Source organism: Chenopodium album, chromosome 10, assembly GCF_948465745.1.
Source record: "Chenopodium album chromosome 10, dcCheAlbu1.1, whole genome shotgun sequence".
Lineage (NCBI taxonomy): Eukaryota > Viridiplantae > Streptophyta > Magnoliopsida > Caryophyllales > Amaranthaceae > Chenopodium > Chenopodium album.
Genome location: NC_137843.1, coordinates 59,618,297 through 59,640,142, shown reverse-complemented (window position 1 = coordinate 59,640,142; position 21,846 = coordinate 59,618,297). Strand labels below are relative to the sequence as shown.

The 21,846-nt window shown below is 36.3% G+C and overlaps 4 protein-coding genes across 5 annotated transcripts; 1 reads left to right on the top strand and 3 right to left on the bottom strand.

Moving 5' to 3' along the window:
* Positions 1-253: 253 nt before the first annotated feature.
* On the bottom strand, positions 254-3,454 carry LOC145565598 (receptor-like protein EIX2). The gene is made up of 2 exons (XM_081625548.1): positions 573-3,454; positions 254-467 (listed from the first exon to the last, which is right to left on the bottom strand). Exon 1 carries the CDS (start codon positions 3,452-3,454, stop codon positions 575-577), a length of 2,880 nt encoding a protein of 959 aa, XP_081481674.1. The 3' UTR covers positions 254-467; positions 573-574.
* A 2,913-nt stretch (positions 3,455-6,367) lies between these two features.
* Positions 6,368-9,903, bottom strand: LOC145564389 (receptor-like protein EIX2). 2 transcript variants are annotated; one of them, XR_014094817.1, is made up of 3 exons: positions 6,938-9,903; positions 6,749-6,808; positions 6,368-6,655 (listed from the first exon to the last, which is right to left on the bottom strand). XR_014094817.1 is itself a non-coding variant. In XM_081624701.1 (2 exons), exon 1 carries the CDS (start codon positions 8,299-8,301, stop codon positions 6,940-6,942), a length of 1,362 nt encoding a protein of 453 aa, XP_081480827.1. In that variant the 5' UTR covers positions 8,302-9,903; the 3' UTR covers positions 6,368-6,808; positions 6,938-6,939. The 2 variants fall into 2 exon arrangements, 1 of the variants encoding a protein (XP_081480827.1); XM_081624701.1 differs by having other exon boundaries at positions 6,368-6,808.
* On the bottom strand, positions 8,567-9,835 carry LOC145565597 (receptor-like protein EIX1). The gene has a single exon (XM_081625547.1). The coding sequence runs from the start codon at positions 9,833-9,835 to the stop codon at positions 8,567-8,569; it is 1,269 nt and encodes a 422-aa protein (XP_081481673.1).
* Positions 9,904-16,616: 6,713 nt separating the features above from the next.
* On the top strand, positions 16,617-21,352 carry LOC145562739 (alpha-glucosidase-like). The gene is made up of 6 exons (XM_081623114.1): positions 16,617-17,287; positions 17,672-18,366; positions 18,562-18,792; positions 18,920-19,566; positions 19,890-20,313; positions 20,560-21,352. Exons 1-6 carry the CDS (start codon positions 17,034-17,036, stop codon positions 21,048-21,050), a joined length of 2,742 nt encoding a protein of 913 aa, XP_081479240.1. The 5' UTR covers positions 16,617-17,033; the 3' UTR covers positions 21,051-21,352.
* Positions 21,353-21,846: the final 494 nt, after the last annotated feature.

Below are 21,846 nucleotides of genomic sequence, written 5' to 3'. Positions count from 1 at the left end.
TAAAGGCACTAACTAAACATACACATAATTTTAAAAAATGCGTAATAAGTCAAGTGGATTGTAACTAGCAGAAACATTTATAAATTATAAGCTGGAAAATTAACCTTAAATTCATTACAGTGTGGCTAAACCACTGGAAAACAGAGATAGTACTGTTTATTACGTACAAGATAATAGCCCTCTAATGAATGCAACACTTGCACATTCTGCTTACACACAACTATTAATTATTGACTTAGTAAAAAACATAAACAACAATCCTTTCTTGTTCAAGCCACTGCTCAGAAGCTCGAGAGACGGATCAACCTGCCAAATCAGACAAGAGAAGAAAAATGATTAAGGCGTAAAACATAAAAATATAATTAGTCAGGGAAACGATTACTAATAAATGACATTACCTTATAAATAGGTTGAAAATGCAAGTTGGAGAATGCACCAGAAAAAGAAGTCACCACCCAGGCACCCACCTACACGAAAAAAAAAAAAAGAAAGCAGAAATTAGATAATCTTTGCTTAGTTGATTTAAAATGTACCTGTAATATTGAACCAATAATAGATTTATGAATAATTACCTTCAATCTTTCCTCCAAATTCTGGCTACATTCAACACCACCATGACATAAATCTTGTCTTTGATGTCACCAAAGAAGCTGAAAAACGTATGTCTCCACGTTCTTTTCACCACTAAAGTCCCGCAAACTCCCCAGAATCCCACAATAAATCCGAGCACCACACTGATGTACAACCCTAAATAAAAAGTGTCAATTCCATGCTCCTCCTGATGAGTGACATTTGTTCCATTATTTATTGTCATGGCGGGTGGTGGTTCGTCTCCTGCACAACATTGAAGTGGAGCCCCGCAAAGTAATGGGTTTCCCACGTACGATGAAGGATCAAAACCTCGTAGCTGAGTTCCGAGTGGAATCCTCCCTGACAAGTTGTTGTTTGACAAATCCAAGATTGCCAGAGAGCTAACATCAGCAAGGCTTCTAGGTATAACTCCAGACAGGTGATTGTTTGATAAATCCAGAAATTCTAATGAAGCAAGCTGCCCAATATTTGATGGAATGATTCCAGTCAACTTGTTTCTTGATAAATCAAGGGATAGTATCTTAGTAAGATTTGAGATTCCATCTGGGATTTCACCTTCTAGCTCATTATTTGACATATCAATATAATTCACTAGTCTTAATGAAGTTCCTGCAAATCTTTGCTCTTCTCTTTTCCACTCAATCATTGCAGCTTCCTTAAACAAGCCAACGATGTAATCTTCACCAACGTCGTCAACACCAGTATTATCAAACTGTAGGTCTTCTGACCCGCTCATCATCGCTGTAAAATTATATATGCAATTTGGAATAGGGCCTGATATGTGGTTCATGGCAATATCTAACATGTGAAGATTGGATAATTGACAAAGGCTTAAAGGCAGCTTTCCAAAAAACATGTTTCTACGTAAGTTGAGAAAAGCGAGATCTTTAAAAGCATTTCCGATGCTTGGTGGTATATAGCCCGTTAAAAAATTATACCCAACATCTAGAAAAACTAAGGACGTACAGTTCAACATTGAACTAGGGAGCTTTCCTGAAAAACTATTATTTTGCAGGTGCAAATATTGGAGTTGTAGTAGGTCACCAATGGATGTTGGTATATTTCCAGTGAATTTATTGTTTTCCAAGTGCAAATATTGGAGTTGATCCCTTTTCATCAAACAATTTGGAAGTCTTCCAGACAATAAATTGTTTGATACATCAAGCTCTATTAGCTTCGAATTAGCTATTTTTGGACAAAATAGTTGAGTGGCATCCGAAAACGTGTTATCATTCAGGCGTACTGACTCAACATTTTTGTCTCCAACAAAAGATGGGATTGATCCTTCAAAGTAGTTTGAGCTCAAGTCAATAACTTTGAGGTTGTCAAAGGATGTTGACAAATTAGGGAGCACCTCATGAATCATATTGTGAGACATGTTTATATACCTTAGATTGGACGACAACGATCTTGTCCAAAAGGAAGGAGGAATTTCACCAGAAATTTGAGCATTGGATATATCAAGGTAGGAGAAATTAGTCTGAGTTAGAAGCCAGTTTGGAAAGGAAGGGCCCAACTTGCAGGATCTCAAACGTATAACATTCAAATGAAAGTAGGGATTCAAATTTTGATTGATGTCAAGCACTAGTGCCGGGTTGTCTGACAAGTCTAATATTTGCAACCGTGAGAGATTTAAGAAGTGGTTGTGGTTGAGAGTAGTTTTTAAGGAATTATTAGAAACATCCAATATCTCAAGCATAGAAAGTTGCCCAATACCTTGACTTATTGTTCCATTCAAATGATTCTCATGAAGACGTAATTCTTTGATTGATGAAAAAGTAGTAATCATGTTGGGAATAGAGCCCCAGAATTGATTCATACTCAAATCCAGATGCTCTAAAAGTGGCTTGTTCGCACACCCACATGACAGAGCTTGGAAGACATTTAAAAGGGGGCCATTAAGTTTATTGTTATAGAATGAGAGTTCTCTCAAGGCCCTCAAGTTTGAAAATGTGATAGGAATGGAACCTTCAAAATAATTATCATCAAAGTAAAGATATGAAAGGGAGTACATGTACTTCCCAAATGATCTTGGAACAGGCCCTGAAAGTAAGTTATCAGAAAGGTCAAGATATTGAAGTTGGTTACCATTTCTACTCATATTGAACAACCACTTGAATATTGAAGTGGTATTGAAATTATTACCACCAAGGCTAATAACACGAAGAGAGGTGGAGGAATTGATGTATGAAAGTGATGATGACGGAAATGTAGCAGGAAGCTGACAATAATCCAAGTAAAGGATCTTTAGGGAAGGAAGATTGTTGATGGTTTGGAACCAGTTGGTGGCTTCACTAAGATCACTATCACTAAGGTGGATCTCTCTCAACAATGTAAGATGGGACATCCACTGCAAGCTTTTAAAAGTGACTTCATAGGACTGGGGAGTGAGATCAAGAGATGCTAATTTGGAAAGGTTTCCGAGTTGGGGAGGAATTTCACCAAAAAAGCCAGCGTTAGATAAATTGAGGTACTCTAACTCAGTGAGGGAATCTATGGAACTGGGTATAGTCTGGATGAAACCATTATAACTAAGGTCCAAATATTTCAAATGTGTTAGCTTAAAGAGGGAAGGGTCCAACTTACCTTCCAAACAACCCGACGTGAACTCAATGACATTAATCCAACCTCGAAGATGAAGCATGATGACATGACCAGTACGATTGCTGCAGCGAATACCACGCCATTGGCAGCAATCTTCTATATCTCCCCATGAAGATAGAAGCCCACAGTTATCAGATTCAATTCCTTGCTTGAATCGAAGCAAAGCTTTTCTCTCGCCGTCGATACACTTGATAGCATGACTTGGGTAGCATAACAGAACAACCCAACAAAGTAAGATTATGTATTGTAGCGTTTTCATGGTTGAATTGCACTTTTGTTTTTGTTATATTTAAAGGTTATGGGAGCTGAGGGGATTAACGGATGAAAAACATAAAGTTGAATGGTGTAAATGTTGTATTACATGTCATCTTTTTTTATACTAGTAGAATTTATCCATCATCCCATCAATGGAAAGTAGTTGTGTCACTACTTTAGCTCTAGTCAAGTAAGTTAGGCAACATACAACTAGCTTAGTAGACAGGATACGTGTTAGTAATTAAGTAAATAAGACAATAAATACTTATCTGATCAATGTTGCGTAGATCAATTGCCGCGTCGTGGTAAACCACTGACCTAAAAGACGATTCCGCGCTACCCCGGTGCAGTAGACATCAAGCGGTCGCCCTCCAGGATAAGCACGGCGCCGGAATTTGTGTGCACTCACAAACCCGACTGGAACTCAGAATACTTGCCCAAAATCAAAGGAGTACTTTTTAAAAGGAATAAGAGAATGTTTGATTTTGCATTTTTTGTATTGTGGAAGCCAAGGAACCTTGATTATATGTATCATGTATGTAGAGAAGAAAAGCAACGGCCAACCTTAAAAGTGGAGTATCATGTGCCATTTACCAACTAATAAATTGGGTAATCAAGGAGGCAACGGCTAGGCATTGATAATCAACTATGTATGAGCGTAACCCCCAAATTATCAATGGCATTCTCAACAACTTAATTCAAATAATGAATAGACCATAAATATTGTAATAGATACAATATTCCAATAACAATAAACCGTTAAAGAATAACGGACACCAAAAGATAAGATGCCCATAACCCACTTACCGCTTCTCAAACAAGTACGTAGTACAAAACCACTCCAAAAAATAAACGACACAAAGCTTTTGGTAAATTATCAAAGTGAGACTTTCTCTATCATTTTCTCTCATCTTTCTTTGTGTTTCACTCAAGAACTTCCAACAATACGGACCACAACAATGATAATCCAAACCTGTTTCCCCCATATCTTCTATTTATATATTCTTCGTAATACACACATCTAGAAATAATTCTCGTCTTTAATGGCCCAAATTTTGGTATCAAAGTAAATTAATACTCCATTCATTTCTGTATTACAACAATTTGAACGCACGAAATCTTAATATTTTGAGTTGAAATTGACAAAATAATACTATTATATATTTTTTCCGTTTTTATTTAGTTGCAACACATCCCTTCGTCACACATTTTAAGAAAGATATTAGCCTAGGTAAATGGATAAATTAATTTATAAAATTTTACCACTTATAGATTATGAAAGAGAAATTAAGTGAACTGCTTATGTAAACTAAATGGTATAGGAATAACCGAATAATCATCTATAAAACTAGGCAAAACCTTGATTCTCAAGTAATAAAATTTCCCGCTAAATTTTTTTCAATTTTATCCTTTAATTTAAATTGTTGATAAATCTAAACATATGTTAAATTAGTGAAATGATATAAAAGTAAGAGGGATGAAATCATGAAAAGAATAACATTATAGAGTATTAGAGAGATTAAAGATACAATTATATTTAAAAAGTTTAGAGAACCCATGCATTTTAAAAGAAGGCAGATCTGACAAGTTTTGCAATCAAGAAAACGGAGATACTACTTAGTACATTTAACCACTAATTCTTAGTATATTGATGGGGCAGTATTGTCTATTGTGCATCATGTGGTCCTTGCCATACGAAATTAATCAAATTATATATGGATTTATATTAGTGTTAGGTTTATAAATGTCAACTAACTTGGTTAAAAAAATAATAGTCTTTGACCCTTTGGTGTTCATCTAACGAGGATCGAGCTACTGAAATTTCCTAATTATGGTCCACTAAGAGTGCGATTTTAGTCAAGACTAAGACTAGGGTAGAGTCTTAAATTTATTTTTTCTTTTATTTATTTATTTTTTTGTTTGTAAAGAGAGTTGCAAAAGCAATTGATGTAGACTGTATTAGATTTTATATCTTGAGTACCACCCTCAAAACTTTAATCAATTAGGCTAGTTGATCATTCACGGGGTAGAGTTAATAATATTCATAACCTAGTTTGCCAAACAAAATAAATTAAACAAATACTCGGTAGTTCCTTTGATTTGAACGTATAAATAAAGTCACACAAGACAAGCATGCTCGTAACAATCATATATCCAACTTTGTGCCCCTGTGGTGTGTGACTACTGACTTTTCAAAGTCGTCTTACCGTTTGTCTTGGTTCATGACAATAATGATTCCAAAGTCTTCTTATCGTTTGTAATGGTTCATGACTTCATGAGTCATGACTCACTCCTCCCTTATCAAATGTAATGTTCCAATGAAGTGAATGAACACGTACATAGTGTAATAGTAGCAATTAAGCTTATTCTGTTATTCCTAACTCAGTCTTACCAATACACTATCACTAAGTCAAAATTGTGGTATTTCAATTAAGGACCTATCAGAGAAAATTTTAAGTTTAACTTTCCATCAAAAAAATCAAACATTAATTAATCCACTATCATTCATTCCTAAATCAATTCCAAATTAAAAAGTATATACGGAGGTCGGGAGGAGTAATATGTAAGAATAAGGATAGTATTATTACCTCTATATAACGAGCATTTGTTTAGTCGGTAAAATATGCCAGATTGAATTGGCAGATTTGATTACCAATTTACCATTATCATTTGTTCGAAGGTCGAGGGTTGTGATTTTCTAGAGGTAATAATACTTTCTGTGTTGGGAAAGGTTTTGTTAATACGTTGCTAAACTTGATTTAGAAAATGCATTAATATAGTTGCATACGATCGAATGAGTTTAAACTTTAAAACTATTGTTTTTGATTAAGATGTAGGAGCTGAGACGCACACTATAAAAAGGCTAGATTTGAAGCGAACACAATAATTCATTTTTATAGATGCATACTAATTCAAGTAGATTGTAACTAGCCTTAAAATTTATAAAGTATATGCTGACAAGTTAACCTTAAACTCAGATAGATTGTGGACTAAGCCACTGGAAAACAGAGATAAAAACTTAGAAAGTACTGTTTATTACAAGAGCATACATAGCCCTCTAATAAGTGCAACACTTGCACATTCTACTTGCACACAACAGCTACATAAAGTACATATAACTATTATCGACTTGTTACACAACTTAAACAATGATCTTTTCTTGTTCAAGCCACTGATCGGAAGCCCAACAAATACGAGAATGACACTACCAAATTGGTCAGGAGAGGAAAATTGATTAGGCCATAAACTGTTAAGTAATGGAATTATTAGTCAGGGAAAATGTAAGTAATAACATTACCTAATAAATATAGGATGAAAATGATGAACAACATAATGCACCAGATAAAGAATTCTCCGCCTGTACAGAAAAAAAAAAAAAAAAAAAAAAAAAAAAAAAAAAAAAGAAGACAGAAATTGAATATTTTTAGCTTGGCTGAATTAGTAATGTACCAATAGTGAAAATATGAAGCAATAAAAAGTACTATACCTTCAATCTTTTCTCCAAATTCTGGCGACATTTACAACCACCATGACATAAATCTTGTCTTTGATGTCGCCAAAGAAGCTGAAAAAAGCATGTCTCCATGATCTTTTCACCACTAAAGTTCCGCAAACTCCCCAAAATCCAACAATAAATCCGAGCACCACGCTGATGCACAGCCCTAGATAAAAATTATCATGTCCATGCTCCTTTTGATGGATGATATTTCCTCCTGTGGGTGATTCATCACCGGCACATTTTTGAAGTGGTTCCCCACAAAGCAACGGGTTTCCCATGTACGATGAAGGATCAAAGCCTTGCAGTTGAGTGCTGAGTGGAATCCTCCCAGACAAGTTGTTGTTCGACAAATCTAAGGTTCCAAGAAAACTCACATCGGCAAGGCTTGCAGGTATAACTCCAGACAGGTGATTGTTTGATAAATCCAGAAGTTCTAATGAAGTAAGCTGCCCAATGTTTGACGGAATTCTTCCGGACAACTTGTTCCTTGATAAATCGAGGGACAGTAACTTAGTAAGATTTGAGATTACATCTGGAATTTCTCCTTCTAGCTCATTATTTGACATATCAATATAATTCACTAGTCCTAATAATTTTTCTCCAAATCTTTGCTCTTCTCTTTTCCACTCAATTATTGCAGCTTCCTTAAACAATTCAACCAAATGATCATATTGACCAACTTGAACAGGAGTATAACCAAGTTCTAATTCTTGTGACACGTTCATCATCGCTTTAAAATTATATAAGCAATTTGGAATAGTGCCTGATATGCGGTTCATGGCAATATCCAACATGTGAAGATTGGATAATTGACAAAGGCTTAAAGGCAATTTTCCAATAAAGTTGTTACCACGTAAGCTAAGAAAAGCGAGATCTTTAAAATCATATCCAATGCTCGGTGGTATATAGCCAGTTAAAGAATTATACCCAACATCTAGAAATATTAAGTTTATACAATTCAACATTGATTCCGGGAACTCTCCTGAAAAGTTATTATTTTGCAAGTGCAAATATAGGAGATCTATTAGGTCACCAATGGATGTTGGTATATTTCCAGAGAATTTATTGTTTTCCAAGTGCAAATATTGGAGTGACTGCATTTTCATCAAACAGTTTGGAAGCTTTCCAGATAACAAGTTGTTTGATAGATCAAGCTCTTCTAGCGAACTAGCTATTTTTGGACACAATAGTTGAGTGGCATCCGAAAACATGTTATCGTTCAGGCGTACTGACCGAACATTTTTTTCTCCAACAAAAGATGGGATTGATCCCTCAAAGTAGTTTGAGCTCAAGTCAATAAAATTGAGACTGTCATAGGATGTTGACAAATTAGGGAGCACCCCATGAATCATATTGTGAGAAATGTTTAGATAATTTAGATTGAACAAGAACGATTTTGTCCAAAAGGCAGGAGGAAGTTCACCAGAAATCTGAGCATTGGATATATCAAGGTAGGATAAATTAGTCTGAGTTAGAAGCCATTTGGGGAAGGAAGGGCCCAACTTGCAAGATCTCAAACCTATGATATTTAGTTGAAAGGAAGGAATCCAATTTTGATTGATGTTAAGCACAGGTGCTGAGTTGTCTGATAAGTCTAATATTCGCAACCGTGAGAGATTAAAGAAGTGATTGTGGTTGAGAGTAGCTTTTTAAGGAATTATTAGAAACATCCAAAATCTCAAGCATAGAAAGTTTCCCAATACTTTGACTGATTGTTCCATTCAGATGATTATCAGAAAGATGTAATTCTTTAATTGATGAAAAAGTATTAATCAAGTTCGGAACGGATCCCCAGAATTGATTCCAACTCAAATCCAGATGCTCTAAAAGTGGCTTATTCGCACACCCACATGATAGAGCTTGGAAGGCATTTAAAAGGGGGCCATTAAGTTTATTGCCAAAGATTGAGAGTTTTCTCAAGGCCCTCAAGTTTGAAAAAGTAATAGGAATGGAACCTTCAAATTGATTAATAGAAAGGTCAAGATATGAAAGGGAATGCATGTACTTCCCAAATGAGCTTGGAAGAGGCCCTGAAAGTGAGTTACCAGAAAGGTCAAGATATTCAAGTTGGTTACCTTTTCTGCTCAGATTGAACAGCCACTTGAATATCGAAGAGTCATTAAAATTATTATAACGAAGGCTAACGACATGAATAGAGGATGAGGAATTGATGTATAAAAGTGATGATGATGAAAATGTAGCAGGAAGCTGACATTCATCCAAGTAAAGTTTTCTAAGGGAAGGAAGATTGTTGATGGTTTGGACCCAATCGGTGGCTTCACTAAGATTACTACCTTCACTAAGGTGGAGTTCTCTCAACAATGTTAGACCAGACATCCACCGCAAGCTTTTAGCAGTGAGGTTGTTAACAGCAATCCCATCCAAACTAAGAGGATCATAATAAAAACGGAGATCAAGAGATGCTAATTTGGAAAGGTTTCCGAGTTGGGGAGGAATTTCACCAAAAAAGCCAGCACTAGATAAATTGAGGTACTCTAACTCAGTGAGGGAATCTATGGAACTGGGTATAGTCTGGAAGAAACCATTTTTACTAAGGTCCAAATATTTCAAGTGAGTTAGCTCAAACAGGGAAGGGTCCAACTTACCTTCCAGATAACTCATGTACCCATTGGCATAAGCTGGAAGATTAAGCATGATGACATGGCCGGTACGATTGCTGCAGCCAATGCCGTGCCAATAGCAGCAGTCTTCTGTGACTCCCCAAGAAGAGAGACGGCCACCATCATCAGATTTAATTCCTTGCTTGAATCGAAGCAAAGCTTTTCTCTCGCGGTCGATACACTTGATGCTACTATGCTCTCCATAGCCAGTCTCGACAACATGACTGGAGTAGCATAGCAACACAAACCAACAAAGTATGATCATGTATATTATAATAAAATATTGTGGCGTTTTCATTGTTGAATTGCACTTTTGTTTTTGATAATTTTAAAAGAAAAGGAAGGGGATTAACGGATGAAAAACATAAAGTGATCTTTTTTATACGAGTAGAGTTCGTATATCATCCCTTGAATGGGAGCTGATTGTGTCACGCTCAAAGTCAACATTTAATGAATCTTGAAAAGTCTAAAAATACACAGCGCAAAAGTGTTTCTTTCATTTTTAAGAAAATATTATTCATGCATGATACAAACATCCAGAAGATTTTTTTCTTGTCTTAATGGCCCAAATATTAGTGTCAAAACTTAATTAATGCTTTATTACAAGGCACGAAATCTAATGTATATATACTTTGAGTTGAAAGTTATACAAATCACACTTCGTATGTAAATGTGGTTATGTGGTTTATTAGGGAATTAAAGATTATAAAAGAGAAAGTAAATCAATAGTTTATATGAAGAGTGAGTGATGTGAGACGAATAAAATGATACGAAGTAAAAATGTAACTATGTAAGATTGAATAGTAGACGTGGTTATTGGGTAGGGTAGCCCAATGATGGACCAAATTTATATGGATTTTAGACATGGACCTTATTAGATAGAGTTAATATAAGGCCAAAATATATAGATAGTAAAAAAAAAAGATTACATAAATATATATTTCCGGCCGTGTTTTTTTAAGTGTTACACTTCCTTTTTTGGCAAAAAGTTACATTAAAATATTATATATCTCTCCTCTCATGGTCCCACCCAAACCCACTACTACTTTTTTATTATATCTTTCCTCTCACATTCATTACTTTTTAATAAATTATTAACCTCACTATCTTTCTTTTACAATTTTTAAATACTCCAATTAATTAAATTGTCATACTACAATTTTTTAACTACCCCACTTACCTCTTATTTTATTTAAGTCAATTAAATTGCCTAAACTCTGTGCCGGTCAAAGTGTAACAATTAAAAAAACAAGGAGGGAGTATGAGAAATTGGGGCATCCCAGTGAAAATATTTTACTACTGCATTTGAAAATAAATACCAAAGAAGTTTGAAAAATCAAGTATTTTTAAAAAGTAGTCAAAATTTAATTAAATTAGAATTGAACAATACTTGGCCTGTGATCCAAAGTGACCCGATCAAAATGACCCATGACCCGAAGTGGCCCGACTCTGACCCAATTGACTGGTCTAATCCTATGGTGTGTGTGACTACTGACTTTTCAAAGTCGTCTTGCCGTTTGATTTGGTTCATGACAACATTGAATTTCAAAGTCTTCTCACCGTTTGTTTTGGTTCATGACTTACTGACTTTTCTTTTCAAATGTAATGTTCCGAACTTCCAATGAACACACGTACATAATGGAGTACTAGCTATCAAGCTTATTCCTAACTCACTCTTACAAGTACACAACCACTAACGCAAAATTGTGGTACCTCAATTAAGGACCTAGAGAAAAAATTGTAAGTTAAAGATTCCATAAAAAAAAAAATAAATAAATAAATAAAAATAAAAATAAAAATAAAAACAAACATTAGTTAAACCTCCCATACATTCCTAAATCAATTCCAATTAAAAAAAAACAAAAATGGATTATACTTAGGGGTGTTCAAAAAAACCCGACCCGATTGTCCCGACCCGATTTCCCGATGACCCGGTAAATACCCAATGGGAAATTTGGGAGAAAAATCTATTTTTCCGGGACAGGTACCCGACCCGGGAAAATTGCATGTTATCCGGGTCGGGACATGGGCCGCATTTTTTAAATCCCGGGTACCCGAATTTCCCGAAAATAAATTAATATTAAAAAAAAAAACCTCTTCAAACTTAAGCCCAGCCCATTACTCCATTAGGGTTCTCAACTTCTCATTTCTCAAAACCCCCTCTGTCGCTCTCTCTCTTCCTCTTCTCCTCTCTTCCTCTTTCTTCTTCTTCCTCGGATTGAAGCTATTCCGATCCGCACTCGGATCTTCCTCTCTACTTCGTGGCTCGTGCCTCTCTTTCTTTCTCTCTCTACTTCACGGATCTTAGTATACTCAATTCTGGGTTATTAGAAGGTGGATTAATTTGGTTGTTTGGTTATCTATACTGAAGTTATTAATCAATTCTCACTTGTTTAACAATTGATTTTGTTGCGAGAGTTTTCCCTCTCTTCCTCTGCTTCAAAGGGTTTGTGTTGCTGATGATGGATTGATGGCGGCGGTCTTGACCGAGTTCCGGTGAGGAGAGTGGCTGTCGTCGACTCGTTGTCTTCGATTTTCCTTTGGTAGAAATGGGTGTTCGAAGAATTTTGATTTTCCTTTGCTAAGTTGTTCTCTTATTCTTGTAATTGAATTTTATTAAAAGATTATTAATTTACAAAGTATTTGTTTGATTGAGGTTATTTGATTCATTCTTAGATTTTTAACTGGTGATGTTTATGATTATATTATGCTTGTATGCCTGCTTTTTTTGGTAATTGAGTGTTTGAGCTTTTTGAGAATGAGGGAATGCCGATTAGAGAATGAGAGAATGGGAAAATCCGGGTACCCAATGTCCCGACCCGAATAATTCGGGTCGGGACATGGGACAAATTACCAACTACCCGAAACTCCGGGTATCCGGGTTTTCGGGTACCCGAAAACCCGGGTACCCGGATTTGAACACCCCTAATTATACTACGTATATGTAAGCATCAGGGTTGTATTATTAGTTTATTACCATTTACCAATATACAATGAGCATTTGTTTAATCGGTAAAATATGCCAGATTGAATTGGTAGATAATGTCTCTATGTGATTAGTATGAGTAGTTTATTTTTATCATCTTCAAGTAAAGTGTATGTAACAACTAAAAAGTCTTTACTTTGAAATTGTATCCACTACAGAATTCTTAAGTTAACAATATTTGTAAAGGTTATATCTCACTTAATGCTATTATAAATTAAAAAATACCCTATAAAAAGAGCAAAAATTTAAATTTTACATGATGAGAAAGACCACTAATGTAAAGAATAATCAGACTTTCTTCCAATCCTCTAATAGTCTAATGGTATGCATGCTTCTCCATTGAAGGTCAAATTTTAAATTTTAACCGTAAATTATTCTCAATATAAATATTGTTATCTTCATTTAAATATATATTTCGCGAAATATTAAGGAAAAATAGTCAAAAAAGGTCATTTTAAGAGGTCGACTTTATGGTAAAGGTCTTTGTATTTAAAAAAAAAAATGCAGCAAATAAGGTCCTTTTATCACAAGTGGGTTGTAAATAGGGTCCTTTAACCGGATTCCAGTCAGTGACTTTTTTTCCAACCAAAAATACATTTAAAAATTCTTTTTTAAAAATTCTTTTCCCACTTTTTTGGGATTATTATATTCAACCCACATTATATTAACAACAAAGTTTTCACTTGATGTGAATATGTGATTCAAATTGTCTTTAATTTTAAGGAAAATTTCACATTTGCTACCAGCAAAAGGACCCTATTTCACATTTGCTACACCTTTAAAATTTTATTTTATTTTACTACCACCGAAACACACTAACTTTCATAATTACTACCACTTAACGGAATCCGTTAGATTTTCCGTTAAGTGGGTCCATAACGACACGTGTCGTGTTATTATTGGCCAAAAAAATTAAAAAAATAAATAAATAAATTAAATAAATAAATTTAAAAAAATTAAATAAATAAATAATTAAAAAAAAAAAAGAAAAACCTAAACTACCCAGCCACCACCCCCGCGCCACCACCCCCTTCCCCCCAACTCACCGCACCCCTCCCCGAAACCACCACCCGCGTCGCACCACCAGCCCCAACCCACCTGAACCCTCCCCCTCCCTTTCCCGCAACCGCGTCGCCCCAAAACCACCAAAACTAAAATCCTAGATCCCACCACGGCCACGAATCTGGCCACAAATGGCCGAAATCGGCCGGTTTTGGGGCTCAGTGGCCTTAACCGGCCGATTTCGGCCTTTTAAAGCCAGATTCTTGGCCTTTTTTTGGGACGAGGGTTTTGGGTTTTTGGGGGCGACACGGTTGCGGGAAAGGGAGGGGGAGGGTTCAGGTGGGTTGGGGCTGGTGGTGCGACGCGGGTGGTGGTTTCGAGGAGGGGTGCGGTGAGTTGGGGAGGAAGGGGGTGGTGGCGCGGGGGTGGTGGCTGGGTAGTTTAGGTTTTTCTTTTTTTTTTTAATTTTTTCGAGGGGAGAGGGGCTGAGATTGAGGTGGGGAGAGAGGGGTTGATCGGGTTTTCGAGGGGCTGGGAATGCGACGCCAGCGCCGACAATCAGGGTGGTCGGAGTCGCGGGCAGCAGGGGATTGGGCTCAGGCAACTATGGCAGTGGCTTGGTGGCTGGGCTGGACGGTGAGTGGTGGTTGCGGCGGATTGGCAGCTGGTGGGTGGGAAGGAGTGGTGGTTGGACGGTGGTTGGGTGGTGGTAACGGAAATACTAACGGTGTAAGTAAAGTGGTAGTGATTATAACAGTTAGTGTGTTTGGGTGGTAGTAATATAAAATAAAAAATTAAAGGGGTAGCAAATGTGAAATAGGGTCCTTTTGCTGGTAGCAAATGTGAAATTTTCCTAATTTTAATGGGACGGACTAAATTCGAATATTGTTGAATTGATGTTTCTTAATAATTAGGGTTCGCAGAGAGGAGGGATAAAGGAGAAATAAGAGTTGAGTTGGAGGGAAAAGGAGAAAAGAGAGAAAGAAATTTTTGAAGGTTGATTTGGCCGAAATTAAAATAATAATAATAATAATAAGTCAATGACCGGAATTCGGTCAAAGGACCATAACCTAAGTGTGATAAAATGACCTTATTTGTCACTTTTTTATATAAGGACCTTTGTCACTAAATTAACCACTTAAAAAGATTTTTCTGATAAATTTCCAAATATTAATTTCATTTTATTATTAGTAATACATTGACACAGTTATTCATGATCAAACAAGTATATTGAAAAGGGAAAGAAGTATATAAAATGGTACATAGATATGAGACGGAAGGTTATTTTGAAATATTCCAAAATAAAAAAATGCTTTTATACAGATTTTGGGATTTAATCTTGGCATATCCCATTTACTGATCGAGACATTGCTTGCACTCCATTGTAGAATGCTTTACACATTTCCAGCTTCACTAATCACTAGAAGCCAATTTCGATTTCTTCCAACCTAAATACATACGCACCTAAATACCACTACTCCATTTGTACGATATCAAGCAACAATGTATTTCAATACCATGGGCTTTACTTGCGTCCCTTTTCCTACTATATAAGCAGCCTAGCAACTGTACGTAGCAATTACACATACAACAGCAGTATTCTATATATGACATTTTCGTCGAAACGAGGTTTTCTTCAAGGCGATCCATTTCCAAGTAAGTTTTATTGTTGTTTGCTATATTGGGTTTATATTAAAATCATCATATGTATATATATTCATCAATAATAAGTTAAGTTGTGTCACATTTCTGATTTTGATTATTACATGCATGTGAGATCTTCATGCTATTATGTAGTACGAGTAAGTATTAGGGAGAAGATATTTGCATCCCTTTAGCAAGAATGGTGTGGTTGGAAATTGTAATCTTATACGAATTAATAGATATATATATATATAATAATGTCATTTGTTTATCACTTTTAAAGCAAATCCTATGGTGTATTTTTTATGAAATTATGAAAAAATTGTCAGATTTCTTGAAGCATTATTATTAATTTGTGGATGTGGAAGTAAAATTGTAATAAATCTTTTTTAAAATTGAATGATATAAGGTATATATGAGACTTATCCTGCTATTCCCTCCGTCCTTAATTTTTGCTCTACTTTTCTTTTTGAGATGAAGTTTTTATTTTACTTCACATTATATAAGGACCACTATTTTCCTTTCAAAAAGGGTATTTTGGACCCACTATTATTTTCTATCAAAATATTAATAAGTGATGAAGTAAGTACACTATAGAAACTAATTTAAGGTTGGGGCAAACATAAAGGGACTAAGCTAATTAAAGGTTTACAAGCAAAACTTTATGTCTTCACATTTTTTAAGGTAGGAGGTATTAAAAGTGTATATAAAACCATGATGTTAGAAATAGAAATTTTCAATTCTAATACCATAGTTATATGAAGGTTTTTTTTTTTAAGAAAAATTTTATTGTGAAAAATAAAACTGCTTAACGCAACCCAACTTACTTTAATTTGATATGGTTTGTTTAACCAATTCTAGAATTTATTAACTGGTCTGATGATAGTTTTTCTTAGCCTTAAGCCTAAATTAGTAAATTCCCAATCGATTATAGACTTAGGGCTTGTTCTCATTGACTGAAATCAGCTGAACTGAATTGAACTGGACTGAACTTTTTAGAACTGAGCTGAACTAAAATGAATATTTTATAAGAGAAGAAAATTAGAAGCTGAACTGAACTGAAATAATCGTATAAGAACAGACTCTTATAGTGCTGGGTTCCCGCTATTCTTTCACAACCTCATTGTGGATTTGTGGGTCTATGGTCCATTAAGCATGCCAATTACCAAAAAAAAGCCATTGGGCCTATTGGATACCATTGATATTAGTGGGCTTGTGGGCCAATCTGTGACATGTGTTGCTATTTAATTGGGTGTTGTGCGTAGTAGTCAAAAGAGCTTATCACCAATTGGAATTTGCACTCAAAGTTGACCAAACAAACCATTTACTAGTACTTTTTTTCAATTAAATTAGAATTATAAATAATTAAATAACTCAATAACTTTGCATCATCACAATTGTATTAAAGTTATAACAAACCATAACAATATTTACTTTTATCTTGTCATTTTCTGAATATGGCTAAAATTGTTTATTGTTCATTCAGCTAATTATAGTAGAGTACTTTTTTTAAAACAGATTGCTTATTTATTCATCAATTTAATTATAGTAAATCCAAAAAGTACCCATATCTGATGACTATGATCTGATGATATGGTGGCTTTTGTTGTATCTCGATTATTATTGTTTTTGTGAAAATAAGCTTGAAATGAGGGCCAATTCTTGAAATTTGTGACTAGATAGTTCATACAGTAGATGTTACCAATTGTATTAGCACAACTCCTTATAAATTTACTTTGTTTTCAGAAAGAATCATTCAGTATTGGTCTTTCTGAAAGTCTCCAAAACTAGATATATTGATCGTAGAGGAAGGGAGCAGCCAATAAGGCATATGGCACAGTCTAAGGTGTCGCCGCAACTCGCCTGCTCGACACTAGCAGTAGTGGTACTGCTAGTGTTGAGCATGACGGTCGTAGGAGCAACGGCATCAGAACATAAAAATGATGAAATGATAGGGTATGGATATGAGGTTAAGTATGCAAAGGTTGATGATACTTCTGGAAAGTCATTGAGTGCTTTGTTGCAGCTTATCAGAAATTCCTCTGTTTATGGCACTGATGTTAAGTTACTTGGCCTCACTGCCAGGTACTCAGACCTATTTTTTCTGTTCTTTTTTTTATTAATCTATTGCAACCATTTATAATAAAATAGAGCCACTAATCCTCTAGGAAATTAAAATGCAACGCTCCTAATTTTTAATCAGTAAGAGCGAAAATAACAAATATAGAGTAACACTCAAGTCATTGTTATTAGTATATAAATGTGAAATTCTTCTTTATAATATGCAATAAAATACACGTAGCACTCATTTATTCGATTGATTATTTTATTTCATTCCAATTATATTCATTATATTAGTATTAGTATTAATATTAATTATACATTTTCACAACAATATATACTGTATAATTTCTTATATCAGCTTGTTCTGATTCCAGGCTAAGCTAACCTCCCAAACTCACCTTGCAGCTTAGAGGAGGATGACACCTTGAGGATCCGAATCACTGACGCGAACAACCATAGATGGGAGATCCCCAACGACGTCGTCCCACGCCCACCCCCTCCAACATCTCCACCGCTATTTTCCACCCTTCAACACCAAAACCAATCCAACATCACAGTCCTCTCCCACCCTCACTCAGACCTTACCTTCACTCTTTCCCACTCCTCCCCCTTCGGTTTTTCAGTCTCCCGTAAATCCAACCACGACATCCTCTTCGACACCACTCCCATCCAATCCAATCCCAACACCTTCCTCGTCTTCAAGGATCAGTACCTCCAACTCTCCTCCTCCCTCCCAGCCCAACAGGCTCACCTCTATGGTCTTGGAGAGCACACGAAGCCTGACTTTCAGCTGGCTCATAGCCAGACTCTCACTCTCTGGAATGCAGACATTGCTAGCTTCAATAGGGACCTTAACTTGTATGGGTCTCACCCATTTTATATGGATGTTCGGTCTTCACCGGCAGTAGGTTCCACACATGGAGTTTTCCTGATGAATAGCAATGGGATGGATGTTGAGTACACTGGTGATAGAATTACTTACAAGGTGATTGGAGGTATTATTGACCTTTACGTCTTTGCTGGTCCAACACCAGCCGCGGTTGTGGATCAGTACACTAAACTCATCGGCCGCCCTGCTCCAATGCCTTATTGGGCTTTCGGTAATCCATTCACTCATCCAAAATTCTTGCTTATTCTTGTATATTACGTACATCGTCTGTAATGAAAGGTTTGCTATGATATTTGATAATGTGACTTTATAATCTTCCAAACTCTACTTTGCTTCTGAGTTCTGACAACAGCAAATGAATTGAAGGGAACTAAGCATACATATTTGCAATCTTCTCACATTTCAGGTTTTCACCAATGCCGGTGGGGTTATCATGATGTAAACGAGATCAATTCCGTGGTAGATAAGTATGCAGAAGCTAAGATCCCTTTGGATGTAATGTGGACTGATATAGATTACATGGACGCCTACAAAGATTTTACGCTAGATCCTGTAAACTTCCCTCAGGACAAGATGCAGCAATTTGTTAGTAAACTCCACAAGAACGGCCAAAGATATGTTCCAATCTTGGATCCTGGTAATTCAACTGACAAACTCAGCACTTCAGCAGCAGACTGATTTTATCAGAATCTTTGTTGTCTGAAAGTTTACAGGTCTTCCACAAGCTTTTAATCTGCCAAGTTTTGTTCTGTTTTTTATGACAGGGATCAATACAAATAAGTCATACGGAACTCTCATCAGAGGGATGCAAGCTGATGTCTTCATCAAGCGCGATGGTAAGCCTTACCTAGGAACTGTTTGGCCAGGACCAGTTTACTTCCCTGATTTTCTAAATCCTGCTGCAAAAAATTTCTGGATTGATGAGATTAAGAGGTTTCGAGATATTATTCCATTTGATGGCATCTGGATTGACATGAATGAAGCTTCGAACTTTATAACTTCTGCACCAACCCCTGGGTCTTCCCTTGATGATCCACCATATAAGATCAATAATTCTGGAGGTCGCGTACCCATTATAAGCAAGACTATTCCAGCAACAGCTATGCATTATGGTAATGTTACGGACTATAATGTTCATAACCTCTATGGTTTTCTTGAATCTCAAGCCACTCGTGAAGCACTCGTTACAACCAGCAAGGAAAGGCCATTTCTACTTTCGAGGTCAACATTTGCTGGCTCTGGGAAGTATACTGCACACTGGACTGGAGATAATGCCGCGAGATGGGATGATTTGAGGTATTCTATTCCAACTATGTTAAGCTTTGGACTATTTGGGATGCCAATGATTGGAGCAGATATATGTGGTTTTGCTGAAAATACAACAGAAGAGCTTTGTCGTCGATGGATACAGGTATATATCACTGATACTTTTGGATCTTCAGAGTATGTCAGAGATTTTATTCTTTTCACTTTCAATACTAAAGCTCACATAAGGGCTAGGAAGTTGATACAATAACATTCAATAAGTTCTTATTGCTACACCAATAAAATTCACACATCTCAATTAAGTTCAGATAAGGGGTAAAAAGTTCGGATTGGGGCTAGACAGCTAGTAAGACCAGATAATGGGTTTTTATTGAAGGAATGAAGCTAGTATTCTGCATTGTATTCTTAACTTCATATTGTAGTGTTAGCCAATTAGGTTACTTATAAGAAATGTTCGTTTAAATGCAGCTGGGAGCCTTCTACCCCTTTTCGAGGGATCATTCAACTCGTGATTCTACTTATCAGGAGCTCTATAGATGGGAATCAGTTGCCACTACAGCAAGGAAAGTGTTGGGACTCCGCTACCAGCTCCTCCCCTACTTCTACACATTGATGTATGAGGCCAACTTGAGCGGAACCCCAATTGCGCGACCTCTGTTCTTTACCTTTCCAGAGGACATCGCAACTTATGGAATTAGCTCACAGTTCCTCATCGGAAGAGGAATCATGGTTTCGCCTGTTCTAGAACCTGGAGCAATATCTGTTAATGCATATTTCCCAAGAGGAAACTGGTTCAATCTTTTCAACTACACTTCTTCAGTGAGTGTATCATCAGGAAGCAATACTAATCTCAGTGCACCTCCTAACGATATCAATGTTCACATCCATGAAGGTAATATGACTGAAACTCAGGACCAGTATGAATCCCCCAACTATTAACAGGGTCTGTAAAGTTCCATATGTGACTGAGTCGGTCGAGTTATGTTTGGATAGGTCAATCTAATTTTCAATTCTAAAATGTCCTTTTGTACCAACTTCTGTGTATTTTCGAGATCATCATATATAGATTTGTGGGGGTTTGGGACAGGTTGATCAGATTTTCCTCTACCTAACCTATTTTCCCTGTGATCTATATCAGGTAATATTGTGGCTATGCAAGGAGAAGCCATGACAACTCAAGCTGCACGGAGCACACCTTTCCATCTCCTGGTAGTTATGAGCGATCATGCAGCCAGCACCGGGGAGCTTTTCTTAGATGACGGGGTTGAAATGAATATGGGAGGCGAGAGTGAAAGATGGAGCTTGGTGAGCTTTTTAGCAGAATCAGGGACAAACAATGGCACAATCTCATCCCATGTTGTGCATAGTGGATATGCAATGAGCCAGAGATTGGTCTTGGATAAAATAACCATTCTAGGTCTCAAAAGAAGAGTTAAGGTAAAGGAATATACAGTACAGATGGGTGCTGGAGTAACAAAGAAAAACAAAGGGTTACGACTAAGATCGAGTTCCGACAACCAGGGGGGTTTTGTTGTCTCAGAAATTTCTGATCTAGGGATGCCCATAGGACAAGACTTCAGATTGGAGTTAGAGTATGAAGGAACAAAAGGATACAAGAAACCTACTTAAGTTCGCTGGATGTTAAAATAAAATAGAATACCATGTATTATGAATTGTGAATTTGTGACCACTGATCAGCAATGATATCAATAACCAATTCTAGCTGAAGATACAATCTACTAGTAATTAATGTGGCAAGTCGCTCAATTCCAACACTTTTTATATCAACAAAAAATAAAATGAGCAAATCAAGGCTAGAAATTATCCACAAATTCAAAAAGAAAAGGGATTTAGAAAGAAATATATATAGCTGGGAAGGACAAGATGAATAAGCTTCAAAAAAGAAAAGGACAAAAAGAATTATACTGTATTACAAGTATTTTTTTTATTTAGCCAGATTCCCAGGTAGTTAAATGGATAATATTATTTTTTTTTCCTAGCTTATCCTTTTCTTCATTTTTTTTTTTTTCTAATACAGCTCATCCTTACACACCTAGCTCAACTTGGGTCACTTGCCAGTGTCCACTATCACCCCACTCTAAGCATAATCAAATTTGAAAGGATGCAGTTTTGAGGTAGCTGCTACAGCCCTACAGGCGCCTATGTTGCACCAGCTTAAATTAAGCCACCAACACAAACTAGACAAAACCTTAACATATTTCCCTGAATGCAGCAACATTCTCCCGCCCTCCGCCAACCCACCCCCACCCAGGAGCCACGCCTGCCAGCGTTAACCTCAATATCCTTTATCCCCTCCCAATTCAAATTATCTAGCCATTTCATTTTCATAATATACATGTTTGTCCAAAAAAAACAATGCAATTATGCACTATATTGTGATTTTTGCATATTAATGTAAATAACT

Bases quoted from the DNA above. Each gene is read 5' to 3' on its own strand.
- LOC145564389 (XM_081624701.1), bottom strand. From the start codon at position 8,301: ATGATTCATGGGGTGCTCCCTAATTTGTCAACATCCTATGACAGTCTC.
- LOC145565597 (XM_081625547.1), bottom strand. From the start codon at position 9,835: ATGATCATACTTTGTTGGTTTGTGTTGCTATGCTACTCCAGTCATGTT.
- LOC145562739 (XM_081623114.1), top strand. From the start codon at position 17,034: ATGGCACAGTCTAAGGTGTCGCCGCAACTCGCCTGCTCGACACTAGCA. The intron at 18,793-18,919 runs GTAATTCAACTG...TTTTTATGACAG, and splicing joins TGTTCCAATCTTGGATCCTG to GGATCAATACAAATAAGTCA. The intron at 20,314-20,559 runs GTAATATGACTG...GATCTATATCAG, and splicing joins CAATGTTCACATCCATGAAG to GTAATATTGTGGCTATGCAA.
- LOC145565598 (XM_081625548.1), bottom strand. From the start codon at position 3,454: ATGAAAACGCTACAATACATAATCTTACTTTGTTGGGTTGTTCTGTTA.